We start from the raw sequence: 21,981 nt of genomic DNA, 5'->3' as shown, positions 1-21,981 counted from the left end.
GTGCACGGAGTAGTATACGTGATACCCGTGAACTACAGCATTCTACGAATATTTTCAGCCCACTCAAATGTCATACGCAGAAGTGTCTGCGCATGGAGAAATCTATTCCTATTCGGGGTTATCTCCCCTTTTTGTTCAAAGGTCGACATGTGTACGCATCTCTTGGAAGATGATCGATTCCAGTTTTGTGTGGATTATAAAAGTAGGTTTACTCTTCGTATCACTTCATTTAGCCGGTGTTGCGACTTGGGAAGGGTTGCAGGCACACCCTTGAAAACTAGCCTTGCTAAGAGTGTTCAATCATTGTCTTTTAAGCCGCTAACTGTGATCTGTCGGCTAAACTGAAAGTGTTGTTCATCAGCACTGATTTGAAAGCTAACATTGTTCAAGTTGCTGTGTATTGTTCTAGTTATTTGGAGTAGAAACAGATGAGCAGTCACAATATTATGGTGAGTTGTATGTGGTATATTCAGTTGCTGGGCAATAAAACAATGTATGGCCCTGGTGACAAGCATGTGATGGCCGTACACTAATTCATTGTGGTCACAGCAAAGCCATATACCGTTCACTTCTGTTACTCCCGTAGTTTCCTAACACTGTTATATTCTAAGAATTAAGATGGAGGTTCTTAGAAGCTAACCTCTTCACAGCTAGGTTTTGTTAGGTTCAAGAGCATATGACGCTTAGATGAATTTCCAAGAATATATATACAGTAGCCGTACAAACTAACTAGTATATAAAGCCAGTCTTATCAGCTCAGGGTCAGTATCACCCGGTGTGGCATACTGACAATGATGGCTGGTAAAGTATGTTAACCTCTAACCAAGTTTTAACATGCCATTACCTTATCTTGATTTCAGGGGAACAAGGATTATTACGACAAGTGTGAAGAGGCTCTTGGAAAGAACAGCACAGATGACTGTGAATCAGGGATTAGTTGTGCATCAGAGGCTATTGAGAAATCAAAAGATGATGCCAAACTGTATCTTCTGCGTGCAAAACTGTCTCTTAAACTGGTATGGAGATATATACTTATATCATGAGTCTCACATGCAGCTGCCACCTATTTCTTGCACTCATGCAGTTGGTCATCTCACAACTCCGTGGTAAAATTGATGAACGTATCAAAAATTGTCTAGGAGATTGTGAACAAGGTAGGATTCTCAATTAGTAACTAGTTTATCGTATAACAACCTGTCGTTACTATAGCTATTGCAATCATTGAGAGAGGTGTTTTGATGCCAGACAGTACAACAGTCAAAATAGATGCATTGAAATTGGGGTACATTTGCTGTGAGAGGCTGAAAAGCAACCATAAAAGAGGGGAATTTGAACATCGTTTGTCAGAATTGAACATTACAATGCCAAAGAACACAGACCAGATAAGAAATGAGGTACAATAGTATATATACAGTGAAGGATTTTCACATTAATGTATTTAATTTGATATAGCTGCTTCAACTTGGACAACCACAAGGCACCAGTAAGCAATGACCCTTGTAACCATACTGTTGTATGGCGTGGATGTTCCTGTTATTATTATTATGTTGTTGCAGGCATGACAAATGGCCGTGTAAAACTTCGAGAGACAATGTTTCCAAAAGTGTCATTTATCGATCCTTCACTGTTGGAGGATGTGATTCGATGTTACAAAGATAGACAGACTGTGTGTAGGAACTGTTATTACAATAACAATAAACTGTCCAGAGGTTATGATGCTAAAGGACAGTGTACAAGTTGCAAGTGGGAATTCAAGAAATTGTTGGTCATTCCCAAATCACCAATGACAATCAATTATTACGAGTCTGAGATGATAGCAATTCCTCCATGGCCTAAAAGCAAACCAAATGATCTACCATTTGAAGCATGTGCTAAACCAAAAGACAAATCAAATGATCACAAGAGATGTCTGATCATGTCACGTAACTCAGCAGTGTGGTATGCCCATACTGTAGAGGAACTAGTCATTTGGACTGTTGAGAGAGAATATGGTAATTGTTTCCAACAATATTGAACTATTGGTGTAATGTGTTTTGTTTATTAGAATGCTCTTTTGAGGAGTTCATCAGAGACCTGGAACCTGTGCATTCAGCTACAGTAGTAGCAACTGAACTGCTACCATATCAGAATCTCGATCACTACCCGGTTAATCCTGTACAGCAGGTTCCAGCAGCTGCAATGTATTATCCTCCAGTGATCACCTGCCAGGCTGGAGTAACCGGGTACATGGAACCACAGGCATTTGTACCAGCTACAACAATTCCTTGCTACTTTCCACCTTCTTACCAAGTTCCAGCTACAACATTTTATTCTGCTCCAGTGACCATTCCTCGGTTTCAAACAGAATCGATGGTTCAACAATTTGACAACATGACATTTTCTAGTCCACCAATATCTCCTGTGGTAATTGATGACAATCAACAACCAGTAGCTAGTACTACAGCTAACAATGAGGACACTGTTAGTGAGTGACTCACATTTAACTGATAATTTGCAATTTACATATGTACTTACTAAATATGTGTAGCATAATTCGTATTGTATCATATTGCAACACTTTGGCTATGGTATATATGTTGTACTCTATATAGTCTAACAGTTATATGATTAGCTGCACATATTTGCAGTGATATTGAGTGTAAATTTATTTCAACATCTGTTGTATATTTTAACCACTGGCCCCATATGTATTTTACATGTAATTGCTGGACAAATTAAATTTTATAATGTGTGACATAGCCACTGGACCTAGCTAGGAGGTAATTCTCAGTTTGGGTTAATTGTGTACGGTATAGCTAATAGTCATCAAGAAATGCTTCTATCACTTATTACTGGTCTTAGTTGTGATTTTCACTGATACACCGGCTAGATACATAGCTACCACCACATTATAGCCAAAACTTTCTGAAGTTCAAAAATCATATATATACTTCAAAAACTTTGATTGAACACTATACCATTAAAAGGTTGATGGACTACAGTTTCAATGTACCGATACATTTATGGATAGTTATAACTGCATCAGTTGCAAAGCACTTACTAACTAAAAAATGCCAACAACGTTATGTGATGATAAATAATTGGTTCTTCGTGATCACCACATAAAATAAACTTTGGAATATCATTGCGAACATGTAAATATAAAATTCTTCCACAACATTTTCAGCAACTATAATTTTCAACACAGGACAACCACCACTTTAATTAAGAGACCACAGTTAAAAGCTTATCTATGTATCCTTAGATCTTATCACTGATCGAGCTCTCGCAAAGCACAAGGCTTTCAGGGCACTTGTTTTACCTGTTCTGGATTATGCTAGCATTGTCATAGGCAGAAATTAAAACATTATTGCACTTTAAAGAGAGCAGAATTGAACCCCAACACTTCAGTTAAATGGTCAAAGTCATCAGAAGAATGCTGTGAAAAGCTATGTTGCATGACCACCACTTTCCACTAGCCGGAAATATTTGTCAATGACCACCATGCATAACATGCTCCATCATCACATTTCACTGAGTTTTTTTAGCTCGACACTCACTCTCCTTATTTTTGTAAACAGTCCTTTATTAACTTACACAGATTCTCCTTTTTGTTTTCTTTTAAGAACTCTATTCCATTTAATATGTTGTCTATACCTCGGCTTACCACTTTAAAGCATCGATTGCTTTTTCTCTCCTTTGTAACTAGCATATATACCTGTATTTTTTTCAATCTACCTTATTGTTGTTCTTGTTGTACAGTGTTATTTTTGTACTCCTCCTATAGGCCTATAGGTCTTGTTGCCTTCTGCTGTATTCACTATACCTTTATATGGTTAAACACTAAAACTACATGCATGATGCTGCTTCCCCCCCCCCCTGTATATAGCTACTAATTACTTGGAAGGCATGAATTTAATGTTTAATGTTGGTGGCTAAATTTAACTTGTTGGAATAATACATGCACTATAATCAGTCACGGCATGCATGGCAAACCTTCTGTAGCTAGCTAAATATCACGCTATATAAAAGTATGTTTCATTTGAAGTAGCCATTTAAAAGTTTAGTAACTTACAGTCTTACACATACAATTGCTCTTTGCATGCATACATATGCAATGGCAAATTCAGGTGCATGGTGAAAGCGGGGGGCCATGTACTTTTGTTGCCGGGTCAATACTCTAATAGAGCAGCCACCTATATGTATCATAAAAACTGTGAGTTATACTTAATTTTCCTGCAATAAACATTATGAAAGTTTCCTAAAATACCAGCCAAAATGAAATTTTTCTAGGGTCATAACCTGAGATTCCTATATATATCCTAAGAATGACATCCATGACGTTTCAGAGGATAGACTCCTTTCAAAAGGGGTAGGGAAAGGGAATGATTTCTATGGAACTCTGTGCTGCAACTGAATTCTCTTAAAGACAGTTTTATAGTTACCATGCACTTAGCAAGGAGACTTTACACGACGTTACTATATTGTGCCAAAAACAACTTTGGGCTCCACTATCAGAACACAGAGCCAGTGGGCGGCATTTTTGTCTAAGGTATATGTATAATATTACATTATATACTTGAATAAAAAAGTTATAAATCCAGGCTATTAGAACTCCATCTTTTACCATTAATGTATATCTTTGAGATCCAGGACGCTTTGTTTGCAATCAAGTCACTCAAGTCACCTACAAGAAACTTTGACATCAATAGTTACATTACGCTTACTCAGGGACACACCAGATCCTCTACACATAACAAACTCAAACATCATCTCCACACCAACAACTTAAATAGAAACTCTTCTTTTCATTGTCTCCTCGTTTGTGGAATGCTCTTCCTGTAATTGACACCAACTTATCTATTACAACCATCAAGGTTAAACTGAAGAAATTTATGTGGAATCATTCTGTAGATCACTTCGCGATGACAATCACTGTACCTATCATTTTCTTTGTCCATGCAGCAAATGCCACTATCTCCCACCAACATCAAACTTTAATTCAGACCCTTTAGTTAAGTTGTTACTGAATTAATAGTTACTATATTTGTGTTTCGGGCTGCAAGCACCAGTTGCTTGCAGGGACCCTTGGCATATTTGCCATAAAGCAATAATAAATAAATAAATAACTGCCTGACTCCAATTTAAATATGGTGGATGAAGCCGGTTGTTAATTGCCGTTTGTTTTTGTTTTTATCTGCTGGCTTTACCAGTTAGGCAGATATATAGCTATGCTAACATCCATCTATATGGCAATAATAGTGAGGTGAGGTGTTTGTCATATTCCATGCATGAAATTTGCTCCCATTGTCAGGTTGTACAGCCAGAACTGGTGACCATGGTAACTAATACTATAGCTACATGCATGCAGGGTCTAGCATGCATGCCAGCACAAGAGTAAGTCAGCTGTACTATAACTAGTATAAGGCACCCAAGCAGGGAGGCCTAATTCACAGCAAGTTGCCAATGCGGAAAGCAATCCAGGCCTATAATGTGACTGAGACATAGAGTGCATCATTTCAGGCGAATAGCGGCTAGGTAGCTGCTGTGGGAAGGGTAAGTCTTAAGAACACATTGTGAGTAGCTAACCGCACAAACTTCGTGGTATTTGTTTGTACTGTGAAGCACACTTCGTTGGTAGTCTGCGATGCTTTGAATTTTTTGTGGCTTCATGGTAAGTGAACGGAGGTAGAATACGTGATAGCTGCCGGTTAACTCTATCGTTCTACGAATATTTTCTATGGTCTCCGCCCACTCGAAAATTACCTTCTTTGTGTACGCAGAAAGTCTGCGCATGGCAAACTGAGTTTTCTCGACTAGCATTTTTCTGGATTGTAAGACATACGAGCAGGCAGGGATAGCTTATGATCAGTGCCATGCCTGCCAGTTTACGAGACAATGAAGTTTTTTTGTGAAGAGAACGATCGAGTGTCACAGCCTAACAGCTCACTAGTTTGTTGACAATTTGATTTACTACCGGTAGCACCTGAGTTAGAATTCGTCACCGGCCGAGTCAACCTCGAACTCAACCGTTCAGTCACTAGCTGGCTCTGTAAGACTGAACTGTATATAGAGGTACGTACGTGTAGCTGGTGTTGAGTCTTACTGTCAATCTTACTGTTCAGTCGGAGAGGTAGATAGCTGCAATTATAAGTTGCATGTGTGTAAGATATATATAGCTACTAGCTCCTGCAATGCATTCGGCCTCGGATGCATGTTGCATGTCGGGGGTATAATGCACGTGATACATGACCAAACATTCTGTATATTACAAATTTCCTAACTTGTTACTTCTAAGAATCAAAATGGTGTTCTACTCATGACAGTTTCAAGTTGTTATACCAAGAACAGCCACAGTGGCCGTACATGACAATCTGGACAGTAATGCCAGTGGCTATTACTAGGAAAGTACGTGTAGCTATATAACTATATCTTAATTGTGATGTTCATGTCTTACTGTACAGGGAAGTATAGATGAATGTGAGGAAGCACTTGGGAAGAACAGCACTGCTGACTGTGAATCAGGGATTAGTTGTGCCTCAAAGGCTATTGAAAAGTCAAGAGATGATGCCATGTTGTATCTTCTTCGTGCAAAACTGTCATTCAATCTAGTTAGTGGAAATGTATGGCATGTGTATCTATTACATGTGGTTAGCTACTAGTTTATCATGAATTTTCATTATTTTACAGTTTGTTATCTCAAATTTTCAAGAGATAGTTAATGAGCGCATTAATAATTGCTTAGAAGACTGTGAACGAGGTAAAGCTATAAGTAGTTATATTCTAAACAAGAGTTCATGATATTAGTGTAATGAACTCTTGCTCTAAGAGATCACAACACAATAAGCACACTACATTTCTTTATCCTCCTAGCAATAACAATAACTGAACAAGAAATTACAATGCCAGATAGCACAACAACCAAAATAGAAGCACTGCAGTTGGGATACTTGTGTTGTGCTAAGCTAAAGAATAAGCGGAAAAAGGACAAATTTAAACAGCGTTTGACAGAGTTTGGAATTGATATGCCTGTAAACAGAGATCAGATTAAAAACAAGGTATAATCAAGTATTTCAGCATTGAACACTGGGTATCATGTTATACTATTGTGTTATAACTACTTTGACTCATCCCTGCAGGTGGACAGCATGGCAACAGTAAGTAACACACAACATGTACACATCAACAACCAACACTTAGCCAGTTGTAGCATATGGCACTATTATTATGCTCTTACAGGTATTACCCACATCTATAAACTTGAAGAGATACGGTTTTCAAAAGCACCACTCATTCATCCACTACTACTCAAGGATGTGATTTGCTGTTACAAAGAGAAGCAGATTGTATGCAGGAACTGTTATTACAGTGAATTAAAACTGTTGGGTGACATCGATACCAAGGGACGGTGTAAGAGATGCCAACGGGAATTTAAGAATTTACTTGTAATACCTAAATCACCGATGACAATTAACTATTACAAGTCTGAGATGATAGCAATTCCTCCATGGCCTAAAAGCAGACCAAATGATCTACCATTTGAATCATGTGCTAAACCAAAAGACAAATCAAATAACCACAAGAGATGTCTGATCATGTCACATAACTCAGAGGTCTGGTTTGCTCATACTGTAGAAGAACCAGTCATTTGGACTATTGAGAGAGAATACGGTGAGCATTAGTGATATAGTATGCATGCATGGTGAGAAGTGCTTTTGCAATCACCTTAAACAGTAGGATGTTTCCAAAAGCAGAATCCAGTCAAATAAAGTTTAAATATATAAAAAAGTTCAGATACTCTTGATTTGTTTAATTAGTAAGTGCATATAATACTCAAGGGATAAGTCAGACTCCATCATGAATTCATGCATACCTTTGGGTTTACCACACTTTGCAATTCATGCCCATCAGCTGTGTAACCTACATGTAAGAAACAAGGAGCAACCAATATAAACACACATCTTGATCATGTATAGCAGAACATTGTATTTTCTACAAATAATTGATACCCCACTAAATGGATTTGTAGATAGATATCAACATCTCAATAAACACATATAGCAATATTTAAGGGTTTACTTATAGTCTTACGTGGCTGGGGCCAACTTGTGTGGTTTATCAATAGTATATAGAGCAATTACTGCAACTGCATATAGAGCTCAGCCATGAAGACTATAGCTTGCTTAATGATGCATGTAACAGTAATCTGCCCCTGCACTGCTATTTTTGTAATTTTATTCCTATCAGTCTCATTTTCTACCATGTAAGCCGAGCCTATCAACCATGGTCATGTGCCTAACAAGTAGGACCATACAGTACAGCTATACAGTATTGTGGTAGTACCATTAAGCTCTATGTCATATGTGACCAGATTTTACAAAACTGATCCAAATCGCACATCAGGCAAAATCAAACTAACACCTCCAGTGGATAGCTACAGTATCGTACTAATAGTTTTGACCTTCACTACTACTCAAACTACTCGAGGCTGGTTTCAACAGATGTCTTTTCTGGGTGGTGTGTAGAGCTCGATAGATGGTTTCCAGTCTTGTGAAGGACCAGGCTTGGCAAGAATCACTGGTTTACTGGTGGACAGCCTCGTAATGTTGGTCAGATGTTTTTTTGTGTTTATTTTGCTACATATCACCCAGTAAGGAGCCAGCACAGCCCTGTAATCTCGTGTATGGACTCCAATCGTGGTTTCATCCCTTGCCCACCCTGCCACCCCCCACCCTCCACCCCTTTGTGAGCACTCATGATAGTTCACTCATCCAACTGCTCAGATTTTCTATCTTATTTAGCGGGAAACTCTACAAGCAGCTACAAGTACTGGAAGTGGTCTGAAAGGTAATAGATTGATGCAGCTTTAGTGTAAATTTCACACTTGCGCTTGCTATCCTTGGCAAGTTATGCTGAGTTGAATTCTTTAAAACCATTTATCTTGAAACTTTCAATGTGCGATTTGGATCATTTTTCCACATATAATTATTATCACTCCATAGGGCACTCCTTTGAGGAACATATTTGAGGTGAGAAGCCTGTTCAGTCAACTACAATAGAAGAAGTTAAGCACCCTAGCAGTACCGCTACTAGTAGGGACACAGCCAATAGTGAGTAATTCTGTTGTAGCTTACGCTAATTCTTGAGTAACTATCATTGCATACTTATACATTTTATCATGATATTATATAATTATAGTCCATCATGCTGCATCTGTGTGAATTAGGTGTCATGTAATATAACTGAGTACCAAAGTATGCAACACAAAATATACTAAGCAATGCTACATGTTCAATACATGAAATATTCCCCTGCTAGAAAATTACAGTCTTCAACCTCATTATCTTACAAATTTGTGTTGCATTATTGTACTGCTATACCATTAATAGAGCCTTCTATGGGATTATGACCTCAATAATGAGGTGCTCAATGAGATCATAAAGTACTTCTTGACTAGTATTCGTTTTTTATAAGCTAATCTCGGTTGCATAATTGTTACACACTGTTGGTTTTGTTGTTGTATCTTCCTGGTTTTTAGCTCGATTTCTTTCAAACCACAAAAGGTTTGAGGTTCAATAGTTAACCTATTCACCCTCCAATTTTCAGCTTCTTCCCTTACACGGTTTACCCTGTAGGCGTGACAACATATTGGTGTTATTTTTCATGCATAATCGCTCATAACTCTTTGCCTGTTTATGGTATTCCAGCCAAAGTTGGTACCAAGATGCGCCTTTATACCCCCCTTCTGTGTGCCAAATTTCAAGGCAATCGGATAACACGTTCGCGTTTTATAGCAGTTTTTGTAAGTGTGCGAAAAGAGGAAGAAAAATAAGAAGAAGAAGAAAAAAAATGAAGAAACTAAGCCAATTTTTAAGTCGCATATCTCAGGAATGCCTGAAGCGACTTCGCTCAAATTTGGAATGTGGAGTACTGAAGTTGGAGGGAATGTACACAGCAAAATTCGTCTTGTTTCATCAAGGCAGCACAGAGCTACGGAGGTGCGAAAATTGCGTTTTCTTTCTTCCTGTCAATATACTCACGGGGTTGCGCGCCGGCTTCTTGGGCCGCATGACACACTACCGTGTGTTTTGATGTACTAAAGCATTTTAATTAATTGCAAAATCCAAAACCAATTTACTTCTTTGCACAGTGCTAAAACCTGGAACAGAATCACAATCAAATTAATTAATCAATTAGGGCATGTGCTTAATTTGAAATTGTAATTCTTGTGTCTCTCAGTTCCTTGTTGGTACTTACATTATGTATGTTATTGAATGTGATTCACTAGCAACACCACTCACTTCGAGGAGTATGGTTTAGCAAGGAGTCAGTTTTTAAGCTTACACAGATGATCTCCTGGTCAACCAAAAAGATCTTCCTCAATTACTAATAACATGTGCTGTGCACCAGACAACAAACCTGGAATACTACTAGGCATAGTGAAGGTGTGTTTCTCTGCTGTACCAAACAAGTGTGATGAGTACAACAATGAGATACTGATAGATGTTGGATTACAGAAAGTGTTATCAATTCCTGTTGAATTGAAAGTTGTCACTCCTCAACTGTATAAGCTCAACAAATGCTTGCAGTCTGGAAAGTTATACTTGAATACAAAAAGTATTTTCAGTAACACCACACTAGAGATACAAGAGATGTCTCCAAGTTCCATTAACTTGGAAGATAAGCAGTTAATTAAACACCTCCAGCAACAGTTGATATCCTCACAGCTTTATTCAAATGATTGTACTACACTACTAGAATCAGATGACCAAACTAACTACCATAAAAAGTTGAGAACACTTGTATGTCTGGAAGGGGACCACAGACAACGACTAGCACAAAGGTAGACTTTAATGTATAATGGAATATTATATTCTACTAATTTTAATTTTAGGATATCTAAAAGAGAGATTATGGCTAAATTAACGTTTGTAAAGGGCCCTCCATCAATGGAAATTGACTTACAGGAGCTAGGAGATGCAGAAATGGCAGACTATTTCAAAGTGCTAAAAGGAACTCCAACTGTTCTACTACGCTTGCACAACTGGATAAACGATGAAGCTGTTTCATGCATCTGGGAATGTCAGGCACAGTTAACAGATGACTCTCTATTGATTTCACTTCCATCATCAGCTTTAGTTACCCAGCAATTTGATGGTGAAGAGTTGTCCATTGACTTTGAGTTTACAGCAGATCTCACACTTGGCTAAATGTTATTCTGCAATCAATAGCTTTGAAAAACACAATTTGGGGTATTTATTATTCCCATCTAATCCACTGTATCACACCCAAACTGGTAAATGCGTTACATGTGGACCATCTCTAAAGCAGCTGGCGGATTCTGTGCAGCTGAATTCTCAACAGGTCACAGCAATGGAAGCCATCTTGTTGTCTCCTTCAGTTTTACCTGTAGTGATAGCAGGTCCTTTTGGAACAGGTAAAACATTCCTTCTTAGTTGTGCAGTGGAGTACCTGATGAAGAACTGTCAAAGTTCATTTACTTTGGTTTGCACACTCACCAATAGTGCAGCTAATGTTTATTTGGGGTATTTCTACAACAGAGTTAGTACAATTATATTGAGGTTGGTATATGTACAATGAAAGCAAGCATCAATTCCAGAACATTTACGTTTGTAGCTGATCTCTATACAGGTTACTTATTTCTAACTGATCTCTTGAATTCTGTTCTAGCTGGAGATCACATGCAAGTAAGTGAAGTATAAGTACATATTCATTAGTTTGTAAACACATTACATTTTGTATATATTTCAGACAACTCCACTAGTTTATTCTCCCCTGGCTAAAGAGTATGATCTACACAAGTCACCTCTGGAGCAGGTTTATGCTGAATATTCTCATACACAAGACAGTGGGAACCAAATCTTGTTGACTCGAAATTACCGCACTCATGGAGACATCCTAAAGTTGCCTTCAAAGTTCTTCTACCGAAGAAAGTTGAGATCTTGTGATACTATAGAAAAACACCCTACTATCAGTCCATTGGTGTTCCTGGAGTCTAATGATCAAGAGAATTACTCACCTGACTATGGGTCTTATTTAAACATAGATGAAGCGGAACAAGTGGTCACATTTTTGAAGGAAACGCTTTTGCCAAAATGGCCTACTGATTTGTGGGGTAGCTACTTAAGCAGCATTGCAATTTTATCAACAGAATATGCTCAGGTTTGTATAAATAACATGTGTAATGGACTGTGGTTTATTAAGTTTTGTCCAGGTGAGGCATATTCGCTCTCAACTAAAGGAGGAAAAAATGCCAATGATATTTGTTGATACCATTGCAAATCTTACTACATAGTTTAAAACTTACCTGTTAGAAACTGTTGAATTCTATGGATACTATTATTTATTATATTGTTTGTATTAAACTGTAACTGCCTATGGCCGTACACAATTTCACCTTGTATTAAGTATAATTCATACAAAGTTGTGCATACACGACGCTGATGCATGTGAGTTATAACATTGTGATAGTTATCATAATCGTGACATGTTGCATTCTACTATCATGAAAGTAGCAAAATGTCACAATCGCTTAGCCCTACCTGCATGAATATTGTATACACAAATTTAGTTCAATTTACAGTACCAAGCATAGACTAAGACTGTATATCAGTATCACGTAGATTGTATCTGTTAAGGTGGTGATGATGGGTTGAATGAAGGTCAAAGAGAAGCAGTGGAGACAGCTCTGATAGCAGAAAACAAGCTGCTGCTTATTCAAGGACCTCCAGGTATTCTTTTCTGTACCTATAATTTACTGGTGTAGTGATTTATCACCCTGCCAAGTCACCATTAAAAATGATATGTTTCCACTATACTAATTTTTTGTGATCATACAGTACAGTAGGGATCATGATTGCGTTTTCCCTCAAAAAATGGTCAATCAAAAACAAGCCTCACTTCATGACACAGCTTTGTGGTATTGGTTAAGTCCAAACATGTATTCAGAACAATAAATTTCTGCAAAATTATGACAGTAAATTTATACTGACTGACTAATGTCTTCAGTTAAGTGTGCATGATTAATACTTTTTTGCCTACTGCAGCAGCTACAGCCTCATGTTCATGAACTTACCTTTTTTCTCCTTTGTGTCCCATTTCTTTCAATCAATCTCCACTAGCACAAAAGTTATATAATGTACGCTCAGGTGTCCCCCAAGGTAGTGTCCTTGGGCCTCTCTTATTTGTCATCTTTATTTATGTCGTTGTGGGTATTGATGATCTGTATGCACTTGCATAAAGAAAAGGAGTTGATGAATGGATGAATTCAGGGAGCCAACTTCATTAATAATATATTTCACAGTGGAGCAGTAACACTAATCATCTTTTTAACGAAGCTAAATTCATCCATCTCCATTTCTGGTCAAGAGCTTCAACTACACCACACACTTATGAGGTTAATGGAAAAGCAATTTTCCACAAATCAATGCAGAAAGATTTGTGTATTACCTTCACAGAAAACTTGCAATGGTCAGAACACTACAAGATTATCACAGCGAAAGCTTACCAGACTCTGGGTCTACTTTGTTGTACTTTTAAGACTAACAACACTGCAGTGAAGAAGCCTCTCTTTAGTCAGATCTCTTGTTTTCAGCTATGGAGACCGCAGTCTATCAAGGATGTTCTTGCTCTTGAGCGCATCTAATGCAAGGCTACAAAATATATGCTAAATGATTATGAATTTCCTTACTAATCTAGTTTGAACAACTACAGCTACTGCCATTAATGTATTTATATGAGCTCAATGACCTAATATTTCTTGTAAAGTGTTTTAAATTGCCATCAGATCATTTCAACATCTATCAATACATAAAATTCGCCTCAAGCTCCACAAGATCTGGAAGTTCTCACAACTGAGCTAATGCATTCTAAATCATCCTCTTCTGCACATCAACATTTCTTTTTCAGCAGAATTATCGGACTGTGGAATCATCTACCTGTTATAAACATATCTCTCTCAACTCATCAGCTCAAGCAACAGTTCACTAATTATCTATGGGAACATTTCACTACTTTTTTTCAATTCCAATTTACCTTGTACCTATCACATTGTTTGTCCTTGATACCGGTGTTCAGCTCTCCCTGTTACAGTTAACTTCCACACAATCATGATTTGATGTAGTCAATTCCAATTTACTTATGCATGCACTGCACTTGCACGTGAAGTTATCTACATAGTTAAGTAGTTAAGTTATTTTCAGGCTGCAGGAACATGTGAGTCCTGCAGACCCTCAGCTTGTATGTTGTTATTTTCAACTAGAGTAGGGACTATAGCACATTGATAAAAAGTACTGAAACAAACTGGAGTAGTGCATCATACAGTACAACAGTACTATATATATATATATATATATATAGAGTAAGGACCACAAATTGAGTAGGCGTGGCCCACAAAATAACATCACCCAAAAACCAGCCTAAATTTTCCCTGATGACAATGAGGCAGTATTGGTTAGGTAAAATGCCCAAACAAACTTTCACATTGACCCGAAATGCTTTCAACAAGTTGCTATTAAAATTATTTAATGGAATTTTCTAGTGACTGACTGACTGACTGATGCCTTCAGACAAGTGTAACTCGATACTGATGGCTAAGGCTACGGGCTTGATTTTTTCACTGTTCAACATTGCTTCAGCCCAAGAGGTGCCTTTTGACATACCACAGTACGTACAATGCATTCTTCATGGACTTACCAGTGTCCTCCTTTGTGTCCCACTCATCTTTGCTGACAGCAAAAAGTGTTTTTTGGCGGTAGCATATGATGGTTTCTTCGTAACGGAAATCATCTGTATTTTTCATAGTGGCTTTTTTGATTGCAGAGGTGCTTTTTGAACAGTTCTTGATTCGTTCTGTTATGTAACGGGTTGAACATAGCTGACAATGAAGTGTAATGGATACTTCACTTTTAAGATGATAATTGATATAGCTGGGGCATGCAGTGCCTTTTCAGATGCAGTATGCATGGGTTCACCAGTCAAATTGATTATTTACAAAAAAGTAAACAAACAAGTACACAAAAAAAATTGGAATTTCAAACTAGAGTAGAGACCATAGCACATCGGTAAAATGTACTGAAACAAGTTGGAGTAGTACACGATATTAAATCACAGTAAAACAATAAGAAGCGTTATATCCCTACTGTACTTAAGATACCATAACAGAAATGCACAGTAAGGATATAACACTTCTTATTGTTTTACTGTGATTTAATAGCATGCACTACTCCAGCTTGTTTCAGTACTTTTTATTGATGTGCTATGGTTCCTACTCTAGTTGAAAATTCCAAATTTTTTTGTGTACTTGTTTGTTAACTTTTTATGTATCACTTTCACACCTCAGAACAAAGGACTACATTTTGTATGTAGCCCAGCTAGCAAAATGTAGCCTGGGCTAAGGGAAGCCATCACGTGATACCGTCAAATTGACACTTTTCACTGTCAACAAAGATGAATGGGATACAAAGGAGGACACTGGTAAGTCCATGAAGAATGCATTGTACGTACTGCGGTATGCCAAAAGGCACCCCTTGAGCTGAAGCAACATCGAACAATGAAAAAATCAAGCCCGTAGCCTCAGCTGTTATTGAGTTACACTTGTCTGAAGACATCATCAGTCAGTCAGTCAGTTAGTAGAAAATGCCAGTGTTCCGTTAAATGATTTTTTTAAATTCTGTAGCAACTTGTTGAAAGCATTTTGGGTTGATCTGAAGGCTTGTTTGGGCTTAGTTTTGCCTAACCAATACTACTTCATTGTCATCTGGGAAAAGGTGAGGCTGGTTTTTGGGTGATGTTTTTTCATGGGCCATGCCTACACCTTTGTGGTCCCTATTGTACAGTATGATATAGTGTACTGTATGATTAAGGATTAAATGTCCACTAGTATATATCTTCAGGTGTAGGCAACCTCCCTTGTTTCACTACTTTTTATTTCTATGATCCCTAATTGTACTATCATTCTGTATGATATAATAAAACATTCATAATTCTTGTACCACATCTATAGTGAATGAATTGATTGCATGTAAGTGTTTCTCGTTCATTTGTAACACTGTGTATCAGGCAGATCACAGCTGATAATGACTATATTCCTTATCAGTAGTTGATAGTTTGGGTGTGTTAAGATGCACAATTAATTTCCTGACATGTCTGGTACTATCATGTGGTATGCACGTGTTCACCAATTATGAATTACAAAAAATAGACAAGCATAAGGAAAATTAAGAACTTGAATTTCAACTAGAGTAGGGACCATAGCACATCAATAAAGAGTACTGAAACAAGTTGGAGTAGTACATGATACTAAATCACAGTAAAACAATAAGAAGTGTTATATCCCTACTGTGCATTTCCAATTCCAAATTTTTTGGTGTACTTGTTTGTTAACTTTTTTTTGTAAATAATAATTATTATGACTGGTGAACTCATGCATACCGCATTGAAAGAAAGAAATGGTGCTGCATGCCCCAGCTATATCAATTATCGTCTGAATAGTGAAGTATCCATTACACTTCTTTGTCAGCTATGTTACACAGCATTACAAATCAAGAACTGTTCGAAAAGCACCTCTGCAATCAAAGTAGCCACTATGGAAAATACAGTCGATTTCTATTACGAAGGGAAGCCATCATATGCTACCACCAAATTGACACCTTTTGCTGTCAGCAAAGATGAATGGGACACAAAGGAGGACACTGGTAAGTCCATAAAGAATGCATTGCACATACTGCGGTATGCCAAAAGGCACGTGTCTGGATGAAGCAATGTCGAACAGTAAAAAAATCAAGCCCGTAGCCTTAATCAAAATTGTTACCAAATTCAGTCTCAGAAACATAAATTTTCCTGTGGGAGCATACCCCTAGACCCCTTAGTTAGACTATGCTGAGTGTGCTTCACTTACTTTTTGAGCAACTTCTACTTACGCCCCCTTGCAAATCCAACAAAGATGTATCCCTGTTGTAAAAACCTGAAATCCCCTTTGAAAATTTCTTATATCTGCCGCTGTCGTAGCCATGGTTTATATATTACATATGTCAGTGGTATTTCAGGTACAGGAAAGAGCACAACTTATGTAGAATTAATGAAGAGATTTGTTGAAGTCAATGAGATTTACTCTGTTGGAAAAGTTCTCCACTGTGCTCCTTCTAATAAGGCAGTCAATGTTGGAGCATGTGAGTACTTTCAACTTAATCTGTAATGTATAAACTGGCAATATACTCATCTGCATTTCAGAGGTACCACTACAATAAGGGGTCTGGGAAGTATAAAATGACCAAATGCACTGCAACACCACCAATAATCCAGTTTTCTTGCTATGAGTTCGATTATGATTACTGCAAGCAAATGCAACAGCCTGGTAGTAACATCACTACAAGGGATATGCCAAACATATATGCACGAGTGCCCACAGGGCACGAGCGCATATATTTTGTTATATCCTGAGTAATCTTGTTATAACTGTTATATTCTACACCCCAATAGATGAAACAATTATAGATAGCAAGTTGTAGTGAAACAGCACCTGTTGAAGATGGAAATTAGTAGAAATCCTTGATGGATCAGACGTTTTAGACTGGTGCCATGTCCATCTACTCGCGATTAATGAGTTATCCTTGAAGGAGACAGAAAATTCTTCTCCTTGCTCAGGTGAACTCTTCTCCTTGCTCAGGTGAACAATTCTTGGTTGATTTAGGTGCTTGTTATTAGAGACTTATTTACCGTTTAGATAAGGATTTCACAAAATGTGTGAAGTTACACCATATATGGTAAGTGTAGCCACACAGAGTAGTATATATATATAAGGGCAATATCCTGTTTACACAAGTATTTAAAGTAATCATATTGATGGAGCCAGCTGTATTTGTTACATAAACATGTATGGTAATGCAGGGAGTCAGAGGGTACAGCACTAAAAGATGTTCAGATATCTTGCACACTAGCTAGACTTGCAATAAATAACAATGTCTATAAAGATCAGTAATATGGTTTCTCCAATGGGTAAAATATTGATAAAAGTGGATTCCTGGGCATTTTCAGAATTCCAGAGTGGGTATCCTAATTCTGGGGCAAAATCAGCACTGATTTTATCACATGATTCAAATAGTGTTGTTACTTTGTCCCATGCAATGCTACGTTTTGTACCGACTATAGGTCAAGTATGTGGCTATGTGCATGTATATAATATATATTAGGTCAAGCACTAACTTAGCTTATTATGACACTATGTGCTGTACCTGATATTACGAGTATCAGTATTGGTCAATTGCAAGCCTACAATACAGGTATTTCACCCAAGTTACAGCTATGCATTATGAAAGTATTACAAGTACCATGCAAAGCACCTTACTCTCCAATGTGACTTAGTTGGTAAATGGAAGAGCACTTGGCTACAGCCAGAGCTAGCTTCGGTTCAAGTATCCACCTGGAAATTTGTTTCTTTTTCTGAGGGTTTTTTGCACCACTTTTTTGGTTTTTTAATGGTTTTTTTTTTTTTTTTTTTGTGATTTGCACTGACAAAAACAGACACAAAAACAGACAAGTTTGGATAAAAACCTTTTTGACAGTCATGTGTACCAACAAATAAAAGTTGAAAAACATATGAATTGTAGTAATTAAACACAGCCATAGTGATCATGCTAAATGCTCTGTTATGTTGTAATGCATATCAGTTCGACTTTGAAGTATCAGCTCTGTATATGATATTGGTTCATTAGAACACCTAGCTGTATTGGAAATAGACAATAAACATTGGATATCGGTATCAGATGTAAAATGTGGTATTGGTACGGCCCTAATGTACTTAAATCATTGGATTTAGTGCATTTCAATCCACTACAGCATGTTTCATGGCAAGTAGTATAACTAGATAAAACATTTGCAAAGATTAGAAAAAGGGGAGATACAGCCTGTTTAGCCCCTCACCCACCCCTGTGTACTATTAGCAGATTCTTATGTCTAATGATGCTGTAGAATTGGTAAATACTGCAGTTTGGTGCCACATTTTGTTGTAATAGCTAATTACTGTTGAATAAACAAATGAGAAGTTCTCCAGACATGTCTAAGGTGCATCATTAGTAGCTATGGCACCAAGTAAAATATGCTTGAATTTATGTCCAATTGTATTGTCAATTCGAATTGTGTAACATTACTGTAATGTTTTACTGTGCAAAAGTGCTTAGTCATGCACAGCAATTACATTATTCTACAGGTGCCATGTTAAAGAAGTTCCCACATATCCAGATAGTGAGATCTTTTGGTCACACAATTGAAAAACTTGAACTAGACAAATTATATCCAGGCTTGACTAGTGCAATACCAATATATGCCACTAGATCTGTTGTGTTCAGAAATGATGAAGATGCTAGTAAGTTACCAGAGATTCTTAAGGGCCATTGTTTACATGAGAAAATAAGAGACCTTCATAGTCAGCAAAAAGAAATCAAAGAATTTATTAAATGCGAAAGATGGCTGAATGGCCGTATAGAAGAACTGTCCACTCAAAAAGAAGATAACTACCAAGACATAGAAAATGCAATAAAAGAATACAAAAACTTGAGAACAAGAGCAGAAGAAGTTGTGCTAAAATCAGCTAAAGTCATTTTCTGTACTTGTGCTGAAGCTGGTAGTGGTAGACTGACTGGTGATAAGATACCAATTAACCAGTGTGTTATCGATGAGTGTGGAATGTGTACTGAACCAGAGACAATATTACCAATGATGTTGTCTGAGAAGTTTATTCTTGTTGGTGACCACAAGCAGCTGCAGCCAGTTGTGTTGAATAAGATAGCTGATAGCCTTGGCCTGAAGATATCAATGTTTGAGCGTCTATTTGAAGATGAGAGTATGTCTGAGTACTGCATTACATTGACTACACAATATTGCATGGTAAGTTATTTAGTGTTAGAGTAGATTGCTTTGCAATTTTGTGTTACATTTCCAGCACCCAAGCATCTGTAAATTCCCATCCGATCAATTCTATGATGAAGAACTACAAGCAGCTGATGAAGTAGTGACTAGACATTGGGGAAGAGAGTTGCCTTCTAATTTGTGGTCACAACCACAAAAGCAGAGATGTGTTTTTGTACATGTTGAGGGAACTGAAGAGACATCTGGCATTGATGCCAAAGGGAGTTATGAGGAATCAAAGTATAACAAAGAAGAAGGAAAAGTTGTGGTTAGTTTACAAACATTCATTAAAGTACATATCTATAGATCTTGATATGTCAACAGAAATATGTTGTGGAACATCTCCAGAGAAGTAACATTTCACCAGGCGAGATAATGGTACTAACTCCTTACAGAGCACACAAAGATCACATCAAGGAATTGTTACCAAACAAAGTAGAAGTGAATACTGTACATGGGAGCCAAGGTTGGTGGATCACATAATGTCATGTGATGATACACTATCACAGGCCGAGAGTGTAATGTCATCATCTTGACAACAGTACGGTCACTACCAGAGGATGAAATACCTGCCCATCCGTCTCACAATTGGATTAATGAAAACATGGGATTTGTAACCGATGAGCACCTAATGAATGTTGCCATTACTAGAGCTCGAGAAGCTCTGTGCATAATCGGTGAGATTATCACTTCATATACCATACATCTATAGTGGAAGTGCCATTTAACATTTCACAACCAAGTTGGAAAACACAGTACAAGAAGAAAATATTTGCGTGGGGAACTAAGTTAGGTAGTGAATCTGCTTATTATTATACCTTGTATTTGTGGATACTACAAGTTTGTTATGTCACACCTGTGAAGTGCAGTTTATTAACTTGTGCATACATACCTACACTCACTATGCATATTTACAAATAACTCAGTTAGCTGTTCTCCTCTTAATTTTTATGACTGGGGCTATCCTTAATCAAATTATATTTGTACATGTGTACTTCATTATTGGCTGACAGTTTGTACAACAGACATGTCATTATTAAACTACTTCTATTAGGTAATGCAAACCTGCTTAAGAAGCATTCCATGTGGAGCAATCTGTTGAAGCATTATCAAGAACAAGATTGTGTGTTACAGATCTCTTGACTGAAGCAGCTATGTACTACACTGCGATCACCTAAAACATGTGTAAATATTAAAAATTATTGCAGACACTACTTTTACAAAGAGATTTAAATTCACCATAATACATATATTATTGTATAATTTTAGTAAAGCAATATATGATATGTCTATATATGTGTGTATACATAATCAATGGTGGAACTATTGCTAAATAAGTAAGTAAACTGTTATTTAGAGTATCTGGTTTGGTACAAATCCAGTATTGTATTGTCACTCTGGCTCCTATTGTCAACACACTACACAATCAAGTACACATTACTCTTTTTCTCTGGAACATCATTCATTTTCACATTTTACAGCTGTCACATATACACCTTCAGTACAAGTAACTATTCATGGTTAATGCAGCATGTAACACAGCTACAAAACAAGCTAGGATACAGGAATTAGCTAGCTACAAAAATAATGGAAAGAAGATCCTATTAATTGCTGTACTGCACACAATTTGGATTTCGTGCTAACCATTCTACTGTTACCCTGCTGTTGTCTGTTATACATGACTGGAGTTCATGTTTAGATCGTCATAGCACCACTCATTGTGTCTTTTTGGACTTCGCTAAAGCTTTTGACTCAGTACCTCATGAGCATCTTATTCTTAAACTTCATTGTTTGGGTGTCACTGGCCAGTTATTGCAGTGGATTCGATCTTTTCTAACTTGCCGATACCAACGAGTGATCATCAATGGTAGCTATTCCAACTGGCTCTCTGTTACATCAGGAGTGCCACAAGGCTCTGTTCTTGGCCCCCTTCTGTTCATATTATACATAGACGATTTGCAGAATGTTGTAAGCCACTCCACTATAAAACTATTTGCAGATGATGTTGCATTGTATAGAGAAATAAAAAGTCCTGCTGACTGTTTGTTACTGCAGCAAGATCTTGATAACATCTATTCT

The 21,981-nt window shown here is 37.4% G+C and overlaps 3 protein-coding genes across 6 annotated transcripts; all 3 read left to right on the top strand.

Moving 5' to 3' along the window:
* The first annotated feature begins 40 nt into the window (after nt 1-40).
* Nucleotides 41-2,734, top strand: LOC136243725 (uncharacterized). Of its 4 annotated transcripts, XM_066035324.1 has the most exons (8): nt 42-202; nt 410-449; nt 861-1,016; nt 1,085-1,154; nt 1,210-1,394; nt 1,453-1,483; nt 1,557-1,991; nt 2,045-2,734. In XM_066035324.1, the coding sequence occupies exons 2-8, from the start codon at nt 429-431 to the stop codon at nt 2,470-2,472; spliced, it is 1,326 nt and encodes a 441-aa protein (XP_065891396.1). In that variant the 5' UTR covers nt 42-202; nt 410-428; the 3' UTR covers nt 2,473-2,734. The 4 variants fall into 4 exon arrangements, with proteins under 4 accessions (XP_065891394.1, XP_065891395.1, XP_065891396.1 ...); XM_066035322.1 differs by lacking the exon at nt 410-449 and having other exon boundaries at nt 41-202; XM_066035323.1 differs by having other exon boundaries at nt 41-449.
* Nucleotides 2,735-5,609: 2,875 nt separating this feature from the next.
* LOC136243738 (uncharacterized) lies at nt 5,610-11,830 on the top strand. The gene is made up of 11 exons (XM_066035340.1): nt 5,610-5,653; nt 6,278-6,387; nt 6,444-6,590; nt 6,670-6,739; nt 6,853-7,037; nt 7,119-7,136; nt 7,219-7,650; nt 8,982-9,089; nt 10,268-10,822; nt 10,874-11,687; nt 11,752-11,830. Exons 2-7 carry the CDS (start codon nt 6,346-6,348, stop codon nt 7,297-7,299), a joined length of 543 nt encoding a protein of 180 aa, XP_065891412.1. The 5' UTR covers nt 5,610-5,653; nt 6,278-6,345; the 3' UTR covers nt 7,300-7,650; nt 8,982-9,089; nt 10,268-10,822; nt 10,874-11,687; nt 11,752-11,830.
* LOC136242289 (uncharacterized) lies at nt 11,353-21,213 on the top strand. The gene is made up of 10 exons (XM_066033698.1): nt 11,353-11,484; nt 11,752-12,060; nt 12,120-12,162; nt 12,639-12,731; nt 17,046-17,168; nt 19,205-19,881; nt 19,937-20,170; nt 20,227-20,368; nt 20,412-20,579; nt 20,957-21,213. The coding sequence occupies exons 1-10, from the start codon at nt 11,353-11,355 to the stop codon at nt 21,043-21,045; spliced, it is 2,010 nt and encodes a 669-aa protein (XP_065889770.1). The 3' UTR covers nt 21,046-21,213.
* Nucleotides 21,214-21,981: the final 768 nt, after the last annotated feature.

Source organism: Dysidea avara, chromosome 13, assembly GCF_963678975.1.
Source record: "Dysidea avara chromosome 13, odDysAvar1.4, whole genome shotgun sequence".
Classification (NCBI taxonomy): Eukaryota; Metazoa; Porifera; class Demospongiae; order Dictyoceratida; family Dysideidae; genus Dysidea; species Dysidea avara.
Note: the sequence above shows the minus strand (reverse complement) of the source record. Positions and strands in the feature narration are given on the sequence as shown.

Bases quoted from the DNA above. Each gene is read 5' to 3' on its own strand.
- LOC136243725 (XM_066035322.1), top strand. From the start codon at position 68: ATGTCATACGCAGAAGTGTCTGCGCATGGAGAAATCTATTCCTATTCG. The intron at 1,017-1,084 runs GTATGGAGATAT...GCACTCATGCAG, and splicing joins CAAAACTGTCTCTTAAACTG to TTGGTCATCTCACAACTCCG. The intron at 1,992-2,044 runs GTAATTGTTTCC...TTTGTTTATTAG, and splicing joins GACTGTTGAGAGAGAATATG to AATGCTCTTTTGAGGAGTTC.
- LOC136242289 (XM_066033698.1), top strand. From the start codon at position 11,353: ATGGAAGCCATCTTGTTGTCTCCTTCAGTTTTACCTGTAGTGATAGCA. The intron at 11,485-11,751 runs GTTTGCACACTC...TATATATTTCAG, and splicing joins GTCAAAGTTCATTTACTTTG to ACAACTCCACTAGTTTATTC. The intron at 20,369-20,411 runs GTTGGTGGATCA...ACACTATCACAG, and splicing joins TACTGTACATGGGAGCCAAG to GCCGAGAGTGTAATGTCATC.
- LOC136243738 (XM_066035340.1), top strand. From the start codon at position 6,346: ATGACAATCTGGACAGTAATGCCAGTGGCTATTACTAGGAAA. The intron at 6,388-6,443 runs GTACGTGTAGCT...CTTACTGTACAG, and splicing joins CAGTGGCTATTACTAGGAAA to GGAAGTATAGATGAATGTGA. The intron at 6,740-6,852 runs GTAAAGCTATAA...TTATCCTCCTAG, and splicing joins CTTAGAAGACTGTGAACGAG to CAATAACAATAACTGAACAA.